Below are 14162 nucleotides of genomic sequence, written 5' to 3'. Positions count from 1 at the left end.
ATGGAAAAACAAAACTTAATTGCATGGAATTAATATGATTAGACAAACTAAATATTCCTAGTAGATCACTACATAATGATAAAAATTTAGTTAAAGAAAATTAAAATTTGTTCTCAAAACAGTATTAAGATTTAAAGGGTTTTCTCTTTTTCGAAATGGTAGAAAACTTAGGTATAAAAGTTACATTTCTCTTATTATCTTTGAATCTAATGTGATATATTTCAGAAAAATCTTACATAATTTCCTTAGAAACACAGAAGTAATAAATCAGTCACCTCAAATGAGAGATACCTAATTTTTATGATATATATTGTACTGAATTATACTTGACAAATAACATTGCATATGTTTTATAACATGTTTTTTGATACCACATTAAATAACAATATGATTGCAATTGCAACATTAGTTAGCACTCTAAATAGTCATGTAATTGTTTTTCTTTCTAGTGGTGGGAATAATTGAAATTTAGTCTCTTAACGGTTTTGATGTTTAAAGTAATATAGTCACCATAGTGTTCACTAGATCTTCAGGACTTTTTTATCTATCAGTTGTAAACTTGTACCCACATTCACTATCCCTATTCCCCCACCACCAAAGCACTTAGTAACCATTATATGATATATTTTTATGGGCATGGCTTTTTCAGATGCAGTTTTTGTCTTTCACTGACTTATCTAAGCCTTATGTCACCATGTCGTTTCAAATAGGATATCCTTCTTTCTCAAGGCTGAAGAGCCATTCACTTTTATCTATTCATCCTTAAGGTTGCACTTTGGTGTTCTGTGTCTTGGCTACTGTGAATAATGCTGCTATAATAGGAGTGCTTACATCACTTGAATAATTTGTTTTCATTTCCTTTGAATATATACACAGAAGTTGAATTGCTGGATTACATGGTAGTTCTAATTTTCATTATTTGAGGAAAATTGATATTGGTATCCATCATGAGTGAAACCATTTACATTCTCACCAAGAGTTGTCTCCACACTCTGTATTGTCCACATTCTAGCCAATACCTGCACCTCTTGTGTTCCTTATGACAGGTATTCTGACATGTGTCAGGTGATACGTCATGGTTTTGATTTGCATTTATCTAATGATTAGTGGTATTGAACATCTTCTCATGTATCTGTTGGCTATTTGGATGTCTTTTGTAAAAACAGGTTTTTAGTTCCTCTGTACATTTTTTAATCTCAATGTTTGCACATTTCTTATTGAGTTGTGTTTTTACATATTTTCCTATTAACTTTAATTTTTGAAATTGATGAGTTTTGTATAATTCTATTTGTAGAATCTTCTTAAAAATTAAAAGACTCAATTTGTGGAAGTGGTCACTTAGGATCATTGGAAAGACCACCAAAGAAGTCATTAAGGATCATTGGTATGACCCTGAAAACAAGTTCACCCATCCCATGTAACTGAGATGGAATTAGGACTGGAATCAATACTGATTTACCCCCATAGCAATATACAGCTGTTATAAGAAGTACAATTTAGAGATAACCTCAAAATGTTTACTTTACAATAAGGAAAATATGTGCACATATAAAAAAACTGCAATGTAGGTTAGACATAAGCCATAGCAGATTGTGTTGGGCATATAAGACATGCTGGAGAGTCTAGAAAGTGGAAATTAGTAGGATCGGAGGTATTTAGTTAGCTTTATTAAGTAGCATTAAGTATAAACTAAGATTTAGTTAAAGGAAGAAAAAATATAGGGAAGTAATGGGAAAATTCAATAGGATTGATGGCATGGAGAGAGTGAAATGTTCATGGAAATGGGTATGACACTGGAAAAGGGATAAAGAGGTGATCGTCAATGCAATATTTTTATTCCTTAGCTCTCCAAGTTGACTTATTTCAAAGGACAGTAGTCTCATTAATCCTTAGTAATCTTCAAACAATTATTAAAATATAAATTAAACCTATTATTTATGACTTTCAAAATGTTTACCCAGTTTAGAGAGAATATGAAGAATTTTGCTCAGAGATAATCTATATATATATATATAGATTATATATATATATAAAGTGATTTTAAATTCATTTTAAGGATCTCTAATATAAAAATTGAAACTGAAATTGTGAGGGCACCATGAAACAAATATCATTACCTATATTTATACAATACACTTGCATAAATTCATAAAGAAAAACCTTTGCAACGGTGAGCATCAGCACTGAAATAATCAAAACAATCTTGTTAATTTTGAGATTCAGAATTGAGGACTAGGAACTGACATATTATGGGAACAAATATCCCCAATAAGATCATGAGTTTGTATCACAATACAGTAGGAGAAACTTGAAGAAGCTCACCCCTTGTTCTAAATAGAAAATTTTAATAGTAAAGCTACATACATACTCTAATTTAGAATTTTTTTCATTACATTATAGTTGATTTACAAGGTTTCTTCAATTTCTATTGTATAGAAAATGACCCAGTTATACAGAGTTCCCTATGATATAAAGTAAGACAAAACTGTTCATCCATTCCAAACGTAACAGTTTGCATCGACCAAGACAAAACTCCCTATCCATTTTATATATCCATAGTTTCTGTCTCAAAAGGAAATGAATGTAGAGATGACTGGGGAAAACCAATCCTTGTCAATAGAGTTTATCCTCACAGGATTTACACATCTCTCAGAGCTGAGGACCCTTCTGTTTTTGGTGTTCCTTACCATCTACCTGATCACCATGGTGGGAAACCTTGGTCTGGTGGCATTGATATGTACAGAGCATCACCTTCACACACCAATGTATATCTTTCTGGGTAACCTTGCTCTGATGGATTCCTGTTGTTCCTGTGCCATCACCCCCAAGATGCTAGAGAATTTCTTTTCTAAGGACAGAATAATTTCCCTCTATGAATGCATGGCACAATGGTACTTTCTCTGCCTGGCTGAAACCACAGACTGCTTCCTTCTGGCAGCCATGGCCTATGATCGCTATGTGGCCATCTGCAACCCACTGCAGTACCACACCATGATGTCAAGGAAACACTGCCTTCGGATGACCACAGGAGCCTACCTAGCTGGAAACCTGCATTCCATGATTCATGTTGGGCTTCTGTTTAGATTAACTTTCTGTAGGTCTCATCAAATCAATCACTTTTTTTGTGATGTTCTTCCATTGTTCAGACTCTCCTGTGTTGACCCTTATATTAATAAGTTGATGCTATTAATCATTGCTGGATTCATTCAAATCTTCACTGTTATCACAGTAATAATCTCTTACCTTTTTATCCTTTTCACAATTTTCACAATGAAATCCACCAAGGGCAGAGGGAAAGCTTTATCTACTTGTGCATCCCACTTTCTCTCTGTCGCAATATTCTATGGATCGCTTCTCTTCATGTATATTCGACCAAATTCACTTAATGAAGAAGATAAAGATTTACCCCTTGGTGTTTTTTATACTGTAGTTATCCCATTATTAAATCCTTTCATTTACAGTTTAAGAAATAAGGAAGTAATAAATGTCATGAAAAAAATTATTAAGATATAAAATTGAAACAAATACCCCAAATGGACAACTGGTTTTATTACTAAAACCTGATAGTCTATGAATCAAATAAACAAGTTCAGAGGGAGAAATTCTGCTAAAATATATTTCAAATTTTAGTCTTCTAGATTCCATCAGGGGTGAACTAAATAATTACTTCTGAGGTCACAAATTGTATTTGGATGTATTCAGTCACAACAGTAACTCTTTGTTCCAGAGTACAATGAGTTGTAATTTTCAACAAATTTAACAGAGGTTTGGAATAGAATTCACTACATAGAAGTTGAACTCCATTAATACAGTTAGCCATATTCAGAATCCAAAGGCATAATCTTACAAACTCCCCCACATTCCAAGGTCTCAAATATTAATCACTTCTTAAAAAATAGCATCTGAAGGAAGTACACAGTACTGTTAAACTTGAATCTCAATTTTGAGTTTGTTCAAGAGTTTGTACTTGAATGTTAATTCAAGCTGAACATGTACTCTCTAGCCAGGTATATTGCCCTCTTTAGTGTTAGTCAAATTTCTCTCATATTCTCCTAATTGACTACCTGAATACACTAGTGATTTATCAATCTGTAGTTGAAAATGATGCTATTTATACTGATAACTATATAGATTTTACATTTCCATGTAGTTTGACTTGTCCATGATATATGACAATGTAATTCATGAATAGAATTATTTGTAAAATTAGGTATTTTTTCTTTGTGATATTATTACTTGCCTTTCTTGTTATTAGGAATATCATAAACCTGGATTCCGATGTAAAGTACTGATACATGCACAGAATTAACAAAAAGGTGGAGGTGCTATTCAAGCAGAAATAAGGTAGAAAATAAAAAAAAATAAATATATAAAATATTTATTGGTCTTCACATGTGGAAATTTGTAAGAAAAAAAATTAATTCACTTAGAGCCTACAGTCTGCCAAGTATTAAGCTAGACATGCCAAACATTCAACCTATCAAGTAGTTAGACATGACTTTTCATGATTTTCCTTAGTAAAAATCTCATACTTTGAAATATTTTGAAGTTTGCCTAAATTCATCCAGGTCATTGGACTAATATTGAATTTGAAACAATATTGTTTTTTCCTCACATACATAGGATTTCAGAAAGTGGAGATCCCTGTAACATGGGACATTTATTTCTTAAGTAGCATTAGAAGTAATTGTGCCTTTAAATAACAGGAATTTTTTAGTATTTGGAGGAAAACAGCAATGGGTATGACCAGAGTCAATGTTTATGGAAATGAGTGTGTCACTGGGAATGGGGATGAGGGAGATGCATCATGGGACAGAGTCAGAAAGCTGACAACAGCATTGGTGAAAGCTGGTTGTGAATATGATATAAAAAAGGGTGGAAAAGGTTAAGGTTACTCAGCATCTTAAAGGTTGCTCTATGGAATCTGAACCTATCTTAGAAGCATCAGACACTGAGGCAGAGTAATATAACTGTACATTTTAGGAACATGATCTTTCAACTGATTTTAAAGAGACTGAAGCAAGGGGAATAACTTTGATAATTCACACATTAGATGAAGAGAATTGAAACAGAAGAATACTCTAAAAGGAGAGAATACTCTACATAGTAAATTGAACCTGTTAATAATATAATGAATGCCAATATACATCCTGTATCAACCATGTCACAACTGATATCATATCATCAATAATTAATTAGAAGCATAACACATTTGCCATTCAATAAACATTCCTTTCAATATATTTTTTCATTTTTAAATTTTTATTGGAGGAGATTTAGTTCCATTACTGTGTTGTGGTAATCTCTGCTATACAACAAAGTGATTCAGTTAATATGTACATAAATCCTCAATAATTTTAATATATTTATAAAAGTAAAAGGGCAATGCATTTATTATTTTTTATTTTTGAATGAATTAATGAATAATCATATTTTACTTTCTTGGTTCTAATTTCTAATATTGTAAATACTGACAGATATAATTCACACAAACGAAGCTCTTTCAGTTCTTAGTACATTTTATGAGCTAAAATGAACATAGAGCAAAAAAAATTCAGAAGCTCTGAATTAGCTGGATTTTGTATATCCAGTATTATTTTCCAATTTAATGGCTATTTTTATTTTTTATTTTTTTTTATTTAATTTTCCCACTGTACAGCAAGGGGGTCAGGTTATCCTTACATGTATACATTACAATTACAGTTTTTCCCCCACTATTTCTTCTGTTGCAACATGAGTATCTAGACATAGTTCTCAATGCTATTCAGCGGGATCTCCTTGTAAATCTATTCTAGGTTGTGTCTGATAAGCCCAAGCTCCCGATCCCTCCCACTCCCTCCCCCTCCCATCAGGCAGCCACAAGTCTCTTCTCCAAGTCCATGATTTTCTCTTCTGAGGAGATGTTCATTTGTGCTGCATATTAGATTCCAGTTATAAGTGATATCATATGGTATTTGTCTTTGTCTTTCTGGCTCATTTCACTCAGTATGAGATTCTCTAGTTCCATCCATGTTGCTGCAAATGGCATTAAAAAAGGATGACATAATGGCTATTTTTAGCTGTTATACTTGCATGCATTGATTTTGTTTCCCCTTTCTAAGGGTACTATTATTTTTGCTATGTATTTCTGTCATACTCATCCCCATCCTTAGCAACACTGAATCCCAGAGGTCTGTTAAGGGAGGAAAGTGTGACTAATTTGGGGATATTGAGATAATGGAAGTGATTTCCTGGAAGTTTCTGGGAAATATGAATCCTATATTTTAAAAGAGATCACAAAATAGACAATGTTTATCCCTCTGAATATCACAGCACTTGAATACGGTGTCTGGCATATTCTATGTCCAATTCGACATCAAGTGGTAAACCAGCCTGGAGAAGAGGTCCAAGGAAAGGGGGCATTGCTGAAGGAATTACAGAGAAACAGACCCAGATTCACCAGAATAAACCTTACTTTTGGTGGTATAATCCAACAGATATTACTGTTTAAGCTTCTTTGGAAAAGAAGCTTTATTTACAATAGAATAAATAGTAACTGATATATTCATGCTTCTTGCCTTATCTTCCATGTATATACCCCATTTTAAATTAATCATCACATATTCTTTAGCTTACAATTAACTTTTTAGTAATATATATTTAACTATTCAGGACATCTATTAAGATTTTTACTTTCATTACTAAATTTTAATTTATGAATCCACCTTAAAAATATAAGGGATAGAGGGGTTTCATAACTTGTCCAAATAAATATTAAGGTGGAGCTCAGGAGTCAACCTCAGACTATCTGTCTCTAGAATCCATGTTCTTAACAACTATGCCAAATGATCCAGCAATCCCACTCCTGGGCATCTATACAGAGAAAACCATAATTCAAAAAGATACATGCACCACAATATTTATTGCTGCAATACTTACAATAGCCATGGAGGCAACTTAAAGGTCCACCAACTGAGGAATGGATTAAAAAAAGTGGTACATATAGACAGTGGAATATTACTCAGCCATAAAAAGAATGATATAATGCCATTTGCAACATCATGGATAGATCTAGAGATTATTATGATTAGTGAAGTAAGGCAAACAAAAAACCTCATCACATGATATCATTTATGTATGGAATCTAATAAAATGACCCTAAATAACTTATTTATGAAACAAACTTACAGATTTCCAAACCAATTTTATGGTTACCATGGGTTTAAACAGTTAGCAGGAGGGAAGAATTGGAAGGGTGAAAATAACAGACATATTATTATAAAAAAGCATATGATTAATTTTTGAAACAAACTCATAGACTCAGAGCCAGTTTTATGGCAACCATAAGTTTAAACAGTTAGGGGGAGGGAAGAATAGGCATGGTGGAAATAACATGACATATGCAAGTTACTGTAAAATCATACGATTAATGAGAATCTACTATATAGCACAGGAAAATCTCAATAATTTGTATTAACCTATATGAAAAAAATGGATTAATTTATATGTGAGACTGATTCACTTTGCTGTACCATTCAAACTAAAATGTCATGGTAAGTCAAGTGTAATCCATAACATTAAGTTTAAAAAATATTCTTACACTGTTAGTGGAACTATACATTGGTGCAACTAGTATGGAAAACAGTACTGAGGTTCCTCAGAAAAAGCTTAAAATAGAACTACAGTGTGATCCAGCAATACCACTTCTGGGCATCTATGCAGAGAAATACATAATGTGAAAAGATACATGCACACCAATGTTCACTGTAACAATATTTACAATAGCCAACATAAGGGATCAATTTAAATGTCCATCAGCAGAAGAATGGATAAAAAATGTGGTACATATATACAATGGAATATTACTCAGCCATAAAAACGAAAGCAATAATGCCATTTGCAGCAACATGGATGGGCCTAGAAACCATCATGCCAAGTGGAGTTAGTCAGATAGTGAAAGACAAACATCATATGATATCAACTATATGTGGGATCTAAAAAATAAATGGATAGAAATGAACAGATTCAGACCCCAGACTTTGAAAAACCCATGTTTACCAAAGAGGACAGTTTAGGGGGTGAGAGGGATGATATTGGGGTTTGGGATTTGCACATTGAGATATATGGAATGATTACCAAGAAGGACATGCTGTAAAGCACAGAGAACTCCACTCAGTTTTCTCTTATACTCTATGTGGGAAGTGATTCTGAGAGAGAATGCATATATGTATGTGCATGACTAGGTCACTTTGTTGTACAGCAGAAATTATAAGAGCCTTGTAAGTTAACTATACTAATAAAAAATTTTAAAAAGTGAGTTGTACTAAAGCAAAAGAATGGGAACAGAATATATTGCAAAGATAGAACCAGCTAATGCTAGAGCTTGGATGTGAGACTAAATCTAAATGATTCTAGATTGTTTCTAGAATCTTTGCTTTATAAGTGATGAGAAGTCATTGGATGTTTTTGAGTAAAAGGTTGATGTGATCAAATCTACGCTTTTGCAAATCAGACTGGGAAAATGTGTAAAATAGATTATAGGAGAGATAGTGGAAAGAATCCTTTCATCATACAGTAGTACAAACAAGGGTAGGACAGCAGAATTTTAGCAAGATAGACATTATGTAGAACAAGAAAGCCATGGTTACAGATTGCATGTATGAGGCAAGGGCACAAGAGGCATCAAAAATTATGTCACCACTGAAAGTCTATTTTATGGGGAAACATAAAGAATATGGAAATTGGAAAAAGGATAAGAAGAAAGGTGAGTTCAAATCTACACATAGTAAGTTTTAGGTAGCATGATAATGTTCAAATGGAGTTCTCTCAAAGGCAGTTATAAATTTATACCTAAAGCACAGGAGAGAAGGCAAAGAGATATGAAATCATGTGCAGAGTAAATGATCACAATTTATTGAAAGATTAAGATACACTGGACAACATACTAAAAGCTTTACATGTTTTACGTTATTTAAGCCTCAAAACAAACATAACTGGATGTCATTATTCCATTGAGACATAAGAAAAGTTTTAAAAATCTAAAATCAATAAATAAAATAAATGATGTAAAATTATAAATAAAATAAAAAATTAAAAAAGACATATAGGTAGCATAAAGAAGTCAAAGTAGCATGAGAGAATACATTTCAAGAAATTTATTTGTTAATGGGCAGAGAAATAGAGTAGAGATTTAGGAAAAAATATAATTAGTGAGATTTTCCTCAAATTTTATTTTGGAATATTTCAAACCTACAGAAATGTTGAGAGAATTACAAAATTAATGTGCTCAGATTTTTAAAAAATACTGTTAAACAATTATTGTTTTACCACAATTACTTATGCCCAAATGTATGTGTGTATTTCCTTCATGTATATATGTATGTGTATCATTATTATCAACAAGAAATTTAATATCACCTAACATAAAGTTCACATGAAACTTTTTTTCCAATTATCCAACCTAAATATCCTCCCATGTTTTCTCCTAGAAAAGTTTATAGTTTTGAATTTTACATTTGATCTGTAATTTACTTTGGTAAACTTCTGTAAAACTTCTGTAAAATTAATTTAATAGAAATAAATTAGTTCCAGCACAATTTTTATGAAAAGGCCACCTAATTGCCTTTGCTCCTTTGTCAAAGATTGAATACATCTGTATGCGCTCTATTCTAGGCTCTTTATTCCCTTTCCTTCACCCCCATGCCCATTTGAGAAATAACACGCTATCTTGAGTTCTGTTATTCTCTAGTAAGTCTTGAAATCAAGTAGTTTGAGCCCTCCAACTTTCTTCTTTTTCATTATTGTTGGCTATTTGAGTTTTGGGCCATTCCATATATACTTTAGAATAAGTTTGTCAAATATAAACAACACTGCTCTGAACAATCATGTAAGTCTTTATTTGTACATATATTTTCATTTTGCTTGTGTTTATAGCTATCAGTGGAATTATTGGATCATGTGATAACACTACTTTTAGCCTATTAAAATTTTTATTTTATTTTAAATTCAATTTAATTTTTCCCAACTGAGGGATAGTTCATTTACATTTCTCTATTTGTTTCAGATATACAGCAAAGATATTCACACATAAACATATTTTCCTTCACAGGTTGTAACAAAATATTGAGTATAGATCCCTTTGCTATAAAGTAGCTTATCTATTTTAAATATAGTAGTGCATATATGTTAATCCCAAACTCTAATTTACATGTAGCCTTTTGAAAAATTACTAGGATGTTTTCCAAAGAAGATATTCCATTTTACATTCACAAGAACAGGGCCTAAGTCTTACATTTTTGCCACATAACCTGCAGTATGTGTTATTGTCTGCTTTTTTATTATGGCTCCAGAGGTCAGTTCCAAGGAGAGGACTAGGATTGGCTACAGGCTGGGGAGCAGAAAGCAACAGGTGAGCCACAGGAGAAGCAAGGTTCCATTGCTGGGGAGGGTGAGAGGTGGAGCATTGACCACTATAGGAATCTCCTTGTGCATGCAGGATCTCAGAGTGTGGGGCACCTGTGGTGCAGGCTACAGGTGGCAATAAGACACTTGCTCTGGCTACAGGAGAACAGGCTTTTCTGGTGCAGGCTATGAGTGGCCAGGCGCCTCTTGAGTTGGCTAGGGGACCAGGTGGCTAAGGGCTACATGGTTCCACTGTGTGATCTACAGGTGGTGGAGAGAAACCACAGCAGTCATCTCAGAAACCAGAGGGAGGTGTGGCCTGCCACCACTAGGCATCTGTGAATGGGCTCTTTCTGTGGCCCCAGTCACCTCACAGGTCAGCAAAAAGGAGGGCACTGCAACTAAGCACCACCTGTTGTTGTTCTAACTCCCATGGGAATATACCCTCCCTGCTGTTCCCACTCCCAAACACTCCAGACAGCTCCCAGATGCTTGATCACCATCACTACCCAGGACCCTGCAACTAGGAGAAGACTGTGCAGCACTTCCTGTAATGATTAAGCTGGATAGGTTTTTTCATGCATGGTCTAGAGGTGGGGGAAAACCACCACAATCATCTCTGACTCAAGAGGTAGACACATCCCACCACCATTAGGGATCCATGAACAGGGACCACTTGCATTCCCAATTACCTCCAAGGGCACCACAGAGGAAGGCATTGTGCAAAACACCACCTGTTGTTCTCTCACTCCCCTGGGACCTCACACACATTCCCATTGCCACTAACAACTGCCCTGGGCACCTCCTAAATCTGCCAAAGGCTCATTATCACTTCCCATGGCCCTGCAACAAGAAGTAGCCTGCACCACCTTCCTGCAGGTCCCTGCTACTGTCAAGAGCCCAGGAAGGAGGCTCTGACTGCTAGCCCTATGCAGTGCCTCCTACTCCCTGGAAACACTCAGCATCCTGAGGAATAACAGCTTGTTCACATTGAAAAAAATAGACAGCAAATATCAAAACTCACATGCCAAAAATAAATAGTAACCCCCCACAAAATACAAAGAGATGCTCTTGCATAGAAATAGCCCTCCAAGGTTACAGTTTTGTATCCCTAAAATCACAGAAAAATAAAAACACAAGCAAATGAAGAAGCTCAGGAAGCATTTCCACTTAAAATAACAGGAGAATTCACTTGAAGCAGCAAACAATGAAATAGACTTGTACAGTGTAATATACACTGAGTTCAAAAGTGAGATAGTGAAAATACTGAAGGAGTTTAGGGTTAATATGATGCAAATAAGAGCAGATATGAACAGTAATGCAGATTACTTTAGAAAGGAACTAAAAAACATAAGAGGGAACTATGAACATTTAGAAAATTCATTTACTGAGATGTAACATGAGCTAAAGACACTGAAGAGCAGAATGAATAATGCAGAGGAATGAAATAGTGACTTTGAAGATAGACTAATAGATATCATGCCATTGGGACAGCAGGGAGAAAACCAAATGAAAGAACAGGAAAGCAATATAAGAGATCTACAGGATAATATAAAGCATGCCAATATACACATAATAGGAATTCTAGAAGTAGAAGAAAAAGGGGATTGAAATTTTTTTAAAGAAATTATGGATGAAAACTTTCCAAATATAAAGGAAACAGATATCTAGATACAGGAAGTGCAGAGGTCCCCAAACAAGTTGAACCCAAAGAAGCCCGCACCAAGATATATTATAACAAAAATTAAGATAAAAAGAAGATGCTAAAGTCAGCAATAGAAAAACAAAGGGTTAATTATAAGGGAACTCCCTTAAGGCTATCAGCTGATTTCTCTACAGAAAAAGTAGAGTGAAAAAAAAGTGGCGAGATATATTTAAATTTCTAAAAGGGAAAAATCTGCAGCCCAGAATAATCTACCCAGCAAGAGCATCATTTAAATTATAAGGAGAAATACAGAATTTTTCCAACAAACACAGTTAAAAGAGTATAATAATTATAAACACATTCTAAAAGAAATATTGAAAGGGCTTCTCTAAATTTAAAAAAAATGTAAGAAGAAAGAGGATGGAGGAATTCATAATTGGAAAGCAATCACTTAAATAAGCCAGTATACAGATCTAAAATGAATAATTTTTTAAAAAGCCACTGTAAAAGTAATGATAAACACAAGGAAAAGCAAAGGGACAAACATGAGGATTTTATAAAAAGGACTTCAAAATCATAAAATGTGGGGAAGGAAAGTAAGAAATATAGACTTTTTAAGAATGTGTTTGAATCTATATGACTGTGAGGCTAAAGCAAGGAGATACAGGAAGGGTTTAACCTACCTGGAAAACAGGGCAATCACAAATAAAAACCAAACATTACATTCACAAAATCTAAAAAGGAAAGTACACAAGCATAAGATGAAATGAAATCATCCAAACATAAAAAGGAACAAAGAAGAAACATAGAATCAAATGTAAAACAAGGTTTAAAATAGTGATAAATGCATATTAATCAACAATTACCTTGAATGTCAATGAGCTGGATGTCGAATCAAAATACACAAAGTGTAAGACTGGATAAAAAAGCAAGAGCCTAAAATATACTGTCTATAAGAAACTCATCTTAGGGAAAAGACACATATAGATTGACAGCTAGGAAATCAGAAAAGATACTTTTTGGCAGTGGACAAGACAGGAAAGCAGGAGTTGCAATATTCACATCAGAAAAAAAATGTCTTTAAAATGAAGATTTTAAAGAAAGATAAATGACAATGTATAATGATAAAAGGATATATTGAAGAAGATATTACAATTCTCAGTATATATTACCCTAATATAGGATCACCCAGATACATATGACAAATACCAACAGACATAAAAAGAGAAATTGTTGGGAATACAATAATAGTAGGAGAATTTAAAAGCCCACTAACCTCAATGGACAGATTCTCTAGACAGAAAATTAATTAGGAAAGGGAGATCCTAAATGACACAATAGAAAAGTTAGACTTAATTGACATCTTCATGACATTACATTAAAAAAATCATAATATACATATATTTCAAGTGCACATATAATTTTTTCAAGGATTGATCACATCTGGGACACATATATGAAGAGTATAGAAATTATTTCAAAAAATATATTATTTCAAATATGTTCTGTGATCAAAATGGCAAGAAACTGGAAATCAGCCACAGGAAAAAAAAATGAGAAAAAAAACTAACGACATGGAGATTAAAAAACATGATTGTAAAAAAACAGGGTATCAATGAGGAAATCAAAAAAGGCAATTAAAAAATACCTCGAGCCAAATGATAATGAAGACATAACCTTTCAAAATCTATGGGATGCCACAAAAGCATTGCTTAGAAGGAAGTTCATGGGGATACAGGCCTTCCTCAAAAAAAGAAGAAAAATCTTGAATTGACAACACAACACCTAAATGAACTATAAAAATAAAATATACAAAACCTAAAGTCAGTAGAAGGAAGGAAATCATAAAGATCAGAGAAGTAATCAATAAATTAGGTATTCAAAAAACAATATAACCAAGAGTTGGTTCTTAGAAAAGGTAAAAATAATTGACAAAACTCTGGCCAGACTTACCAAAAAGAGGAGAGAAAAAAACCCAAATAAACAAAATAAGAAATGAAAAAAAGAGAAATTACAATGGATACTATAGAATACTAAGAACAATTATATCTCAACTAATTTGACAACATAGAAGAAATGGACAAGTTTCTAGAGAATTACAGCTGGCCAAAACTGAATCAAAAAGAAACAGATTAAC

General features: G+C 33.5%; 2 protein-coding genes across 3 annotated transcripts in view; one reads left to right on the top strand and one right to left on the bottom strand.

The window, feature by feature from the left end:
* LOC146397788 (uncharacterized) overlaps nt 1-14162 on the bottom strand; it is a 797689-nt gene that overhangs the window by 743178 nt on the left and 40349 nt on the right. The window lies entirely within an intron of this gene.
* Nucleotides 2590-3513, top strand: LOC100153406 (olfactory receptor 5K1-like). Its single transcript, XM_001927390.3, has one exon. The coding sequence runs from the start codon at nt 2590-2592 to the stop codon at nt 3511-3513; it is 924 nt and encodes a 307-aa protein (XP_001927425.3).

This window comes from Sus scrofa, chromosome 13 (assembly GCF_054392235.1).
Source record: "Sus scrofa isolate SSC_HxYL_T2T_F1_AM1 chromosome 13, Sscrofa_HxYL_maternal_Yorkshire_Landrace_v2.0, whole genome shotgun sequence".
In the NCBI taxonomy this organism is placed as follows: Eukaryota; Metazoa; Chordata; class Mammalia; order Artiodactyla; family Suidae; genus Sus; species Sus scrofa.
This window is presented reverse-complemented; position numbering and strand designations above follow the sequence as displayed.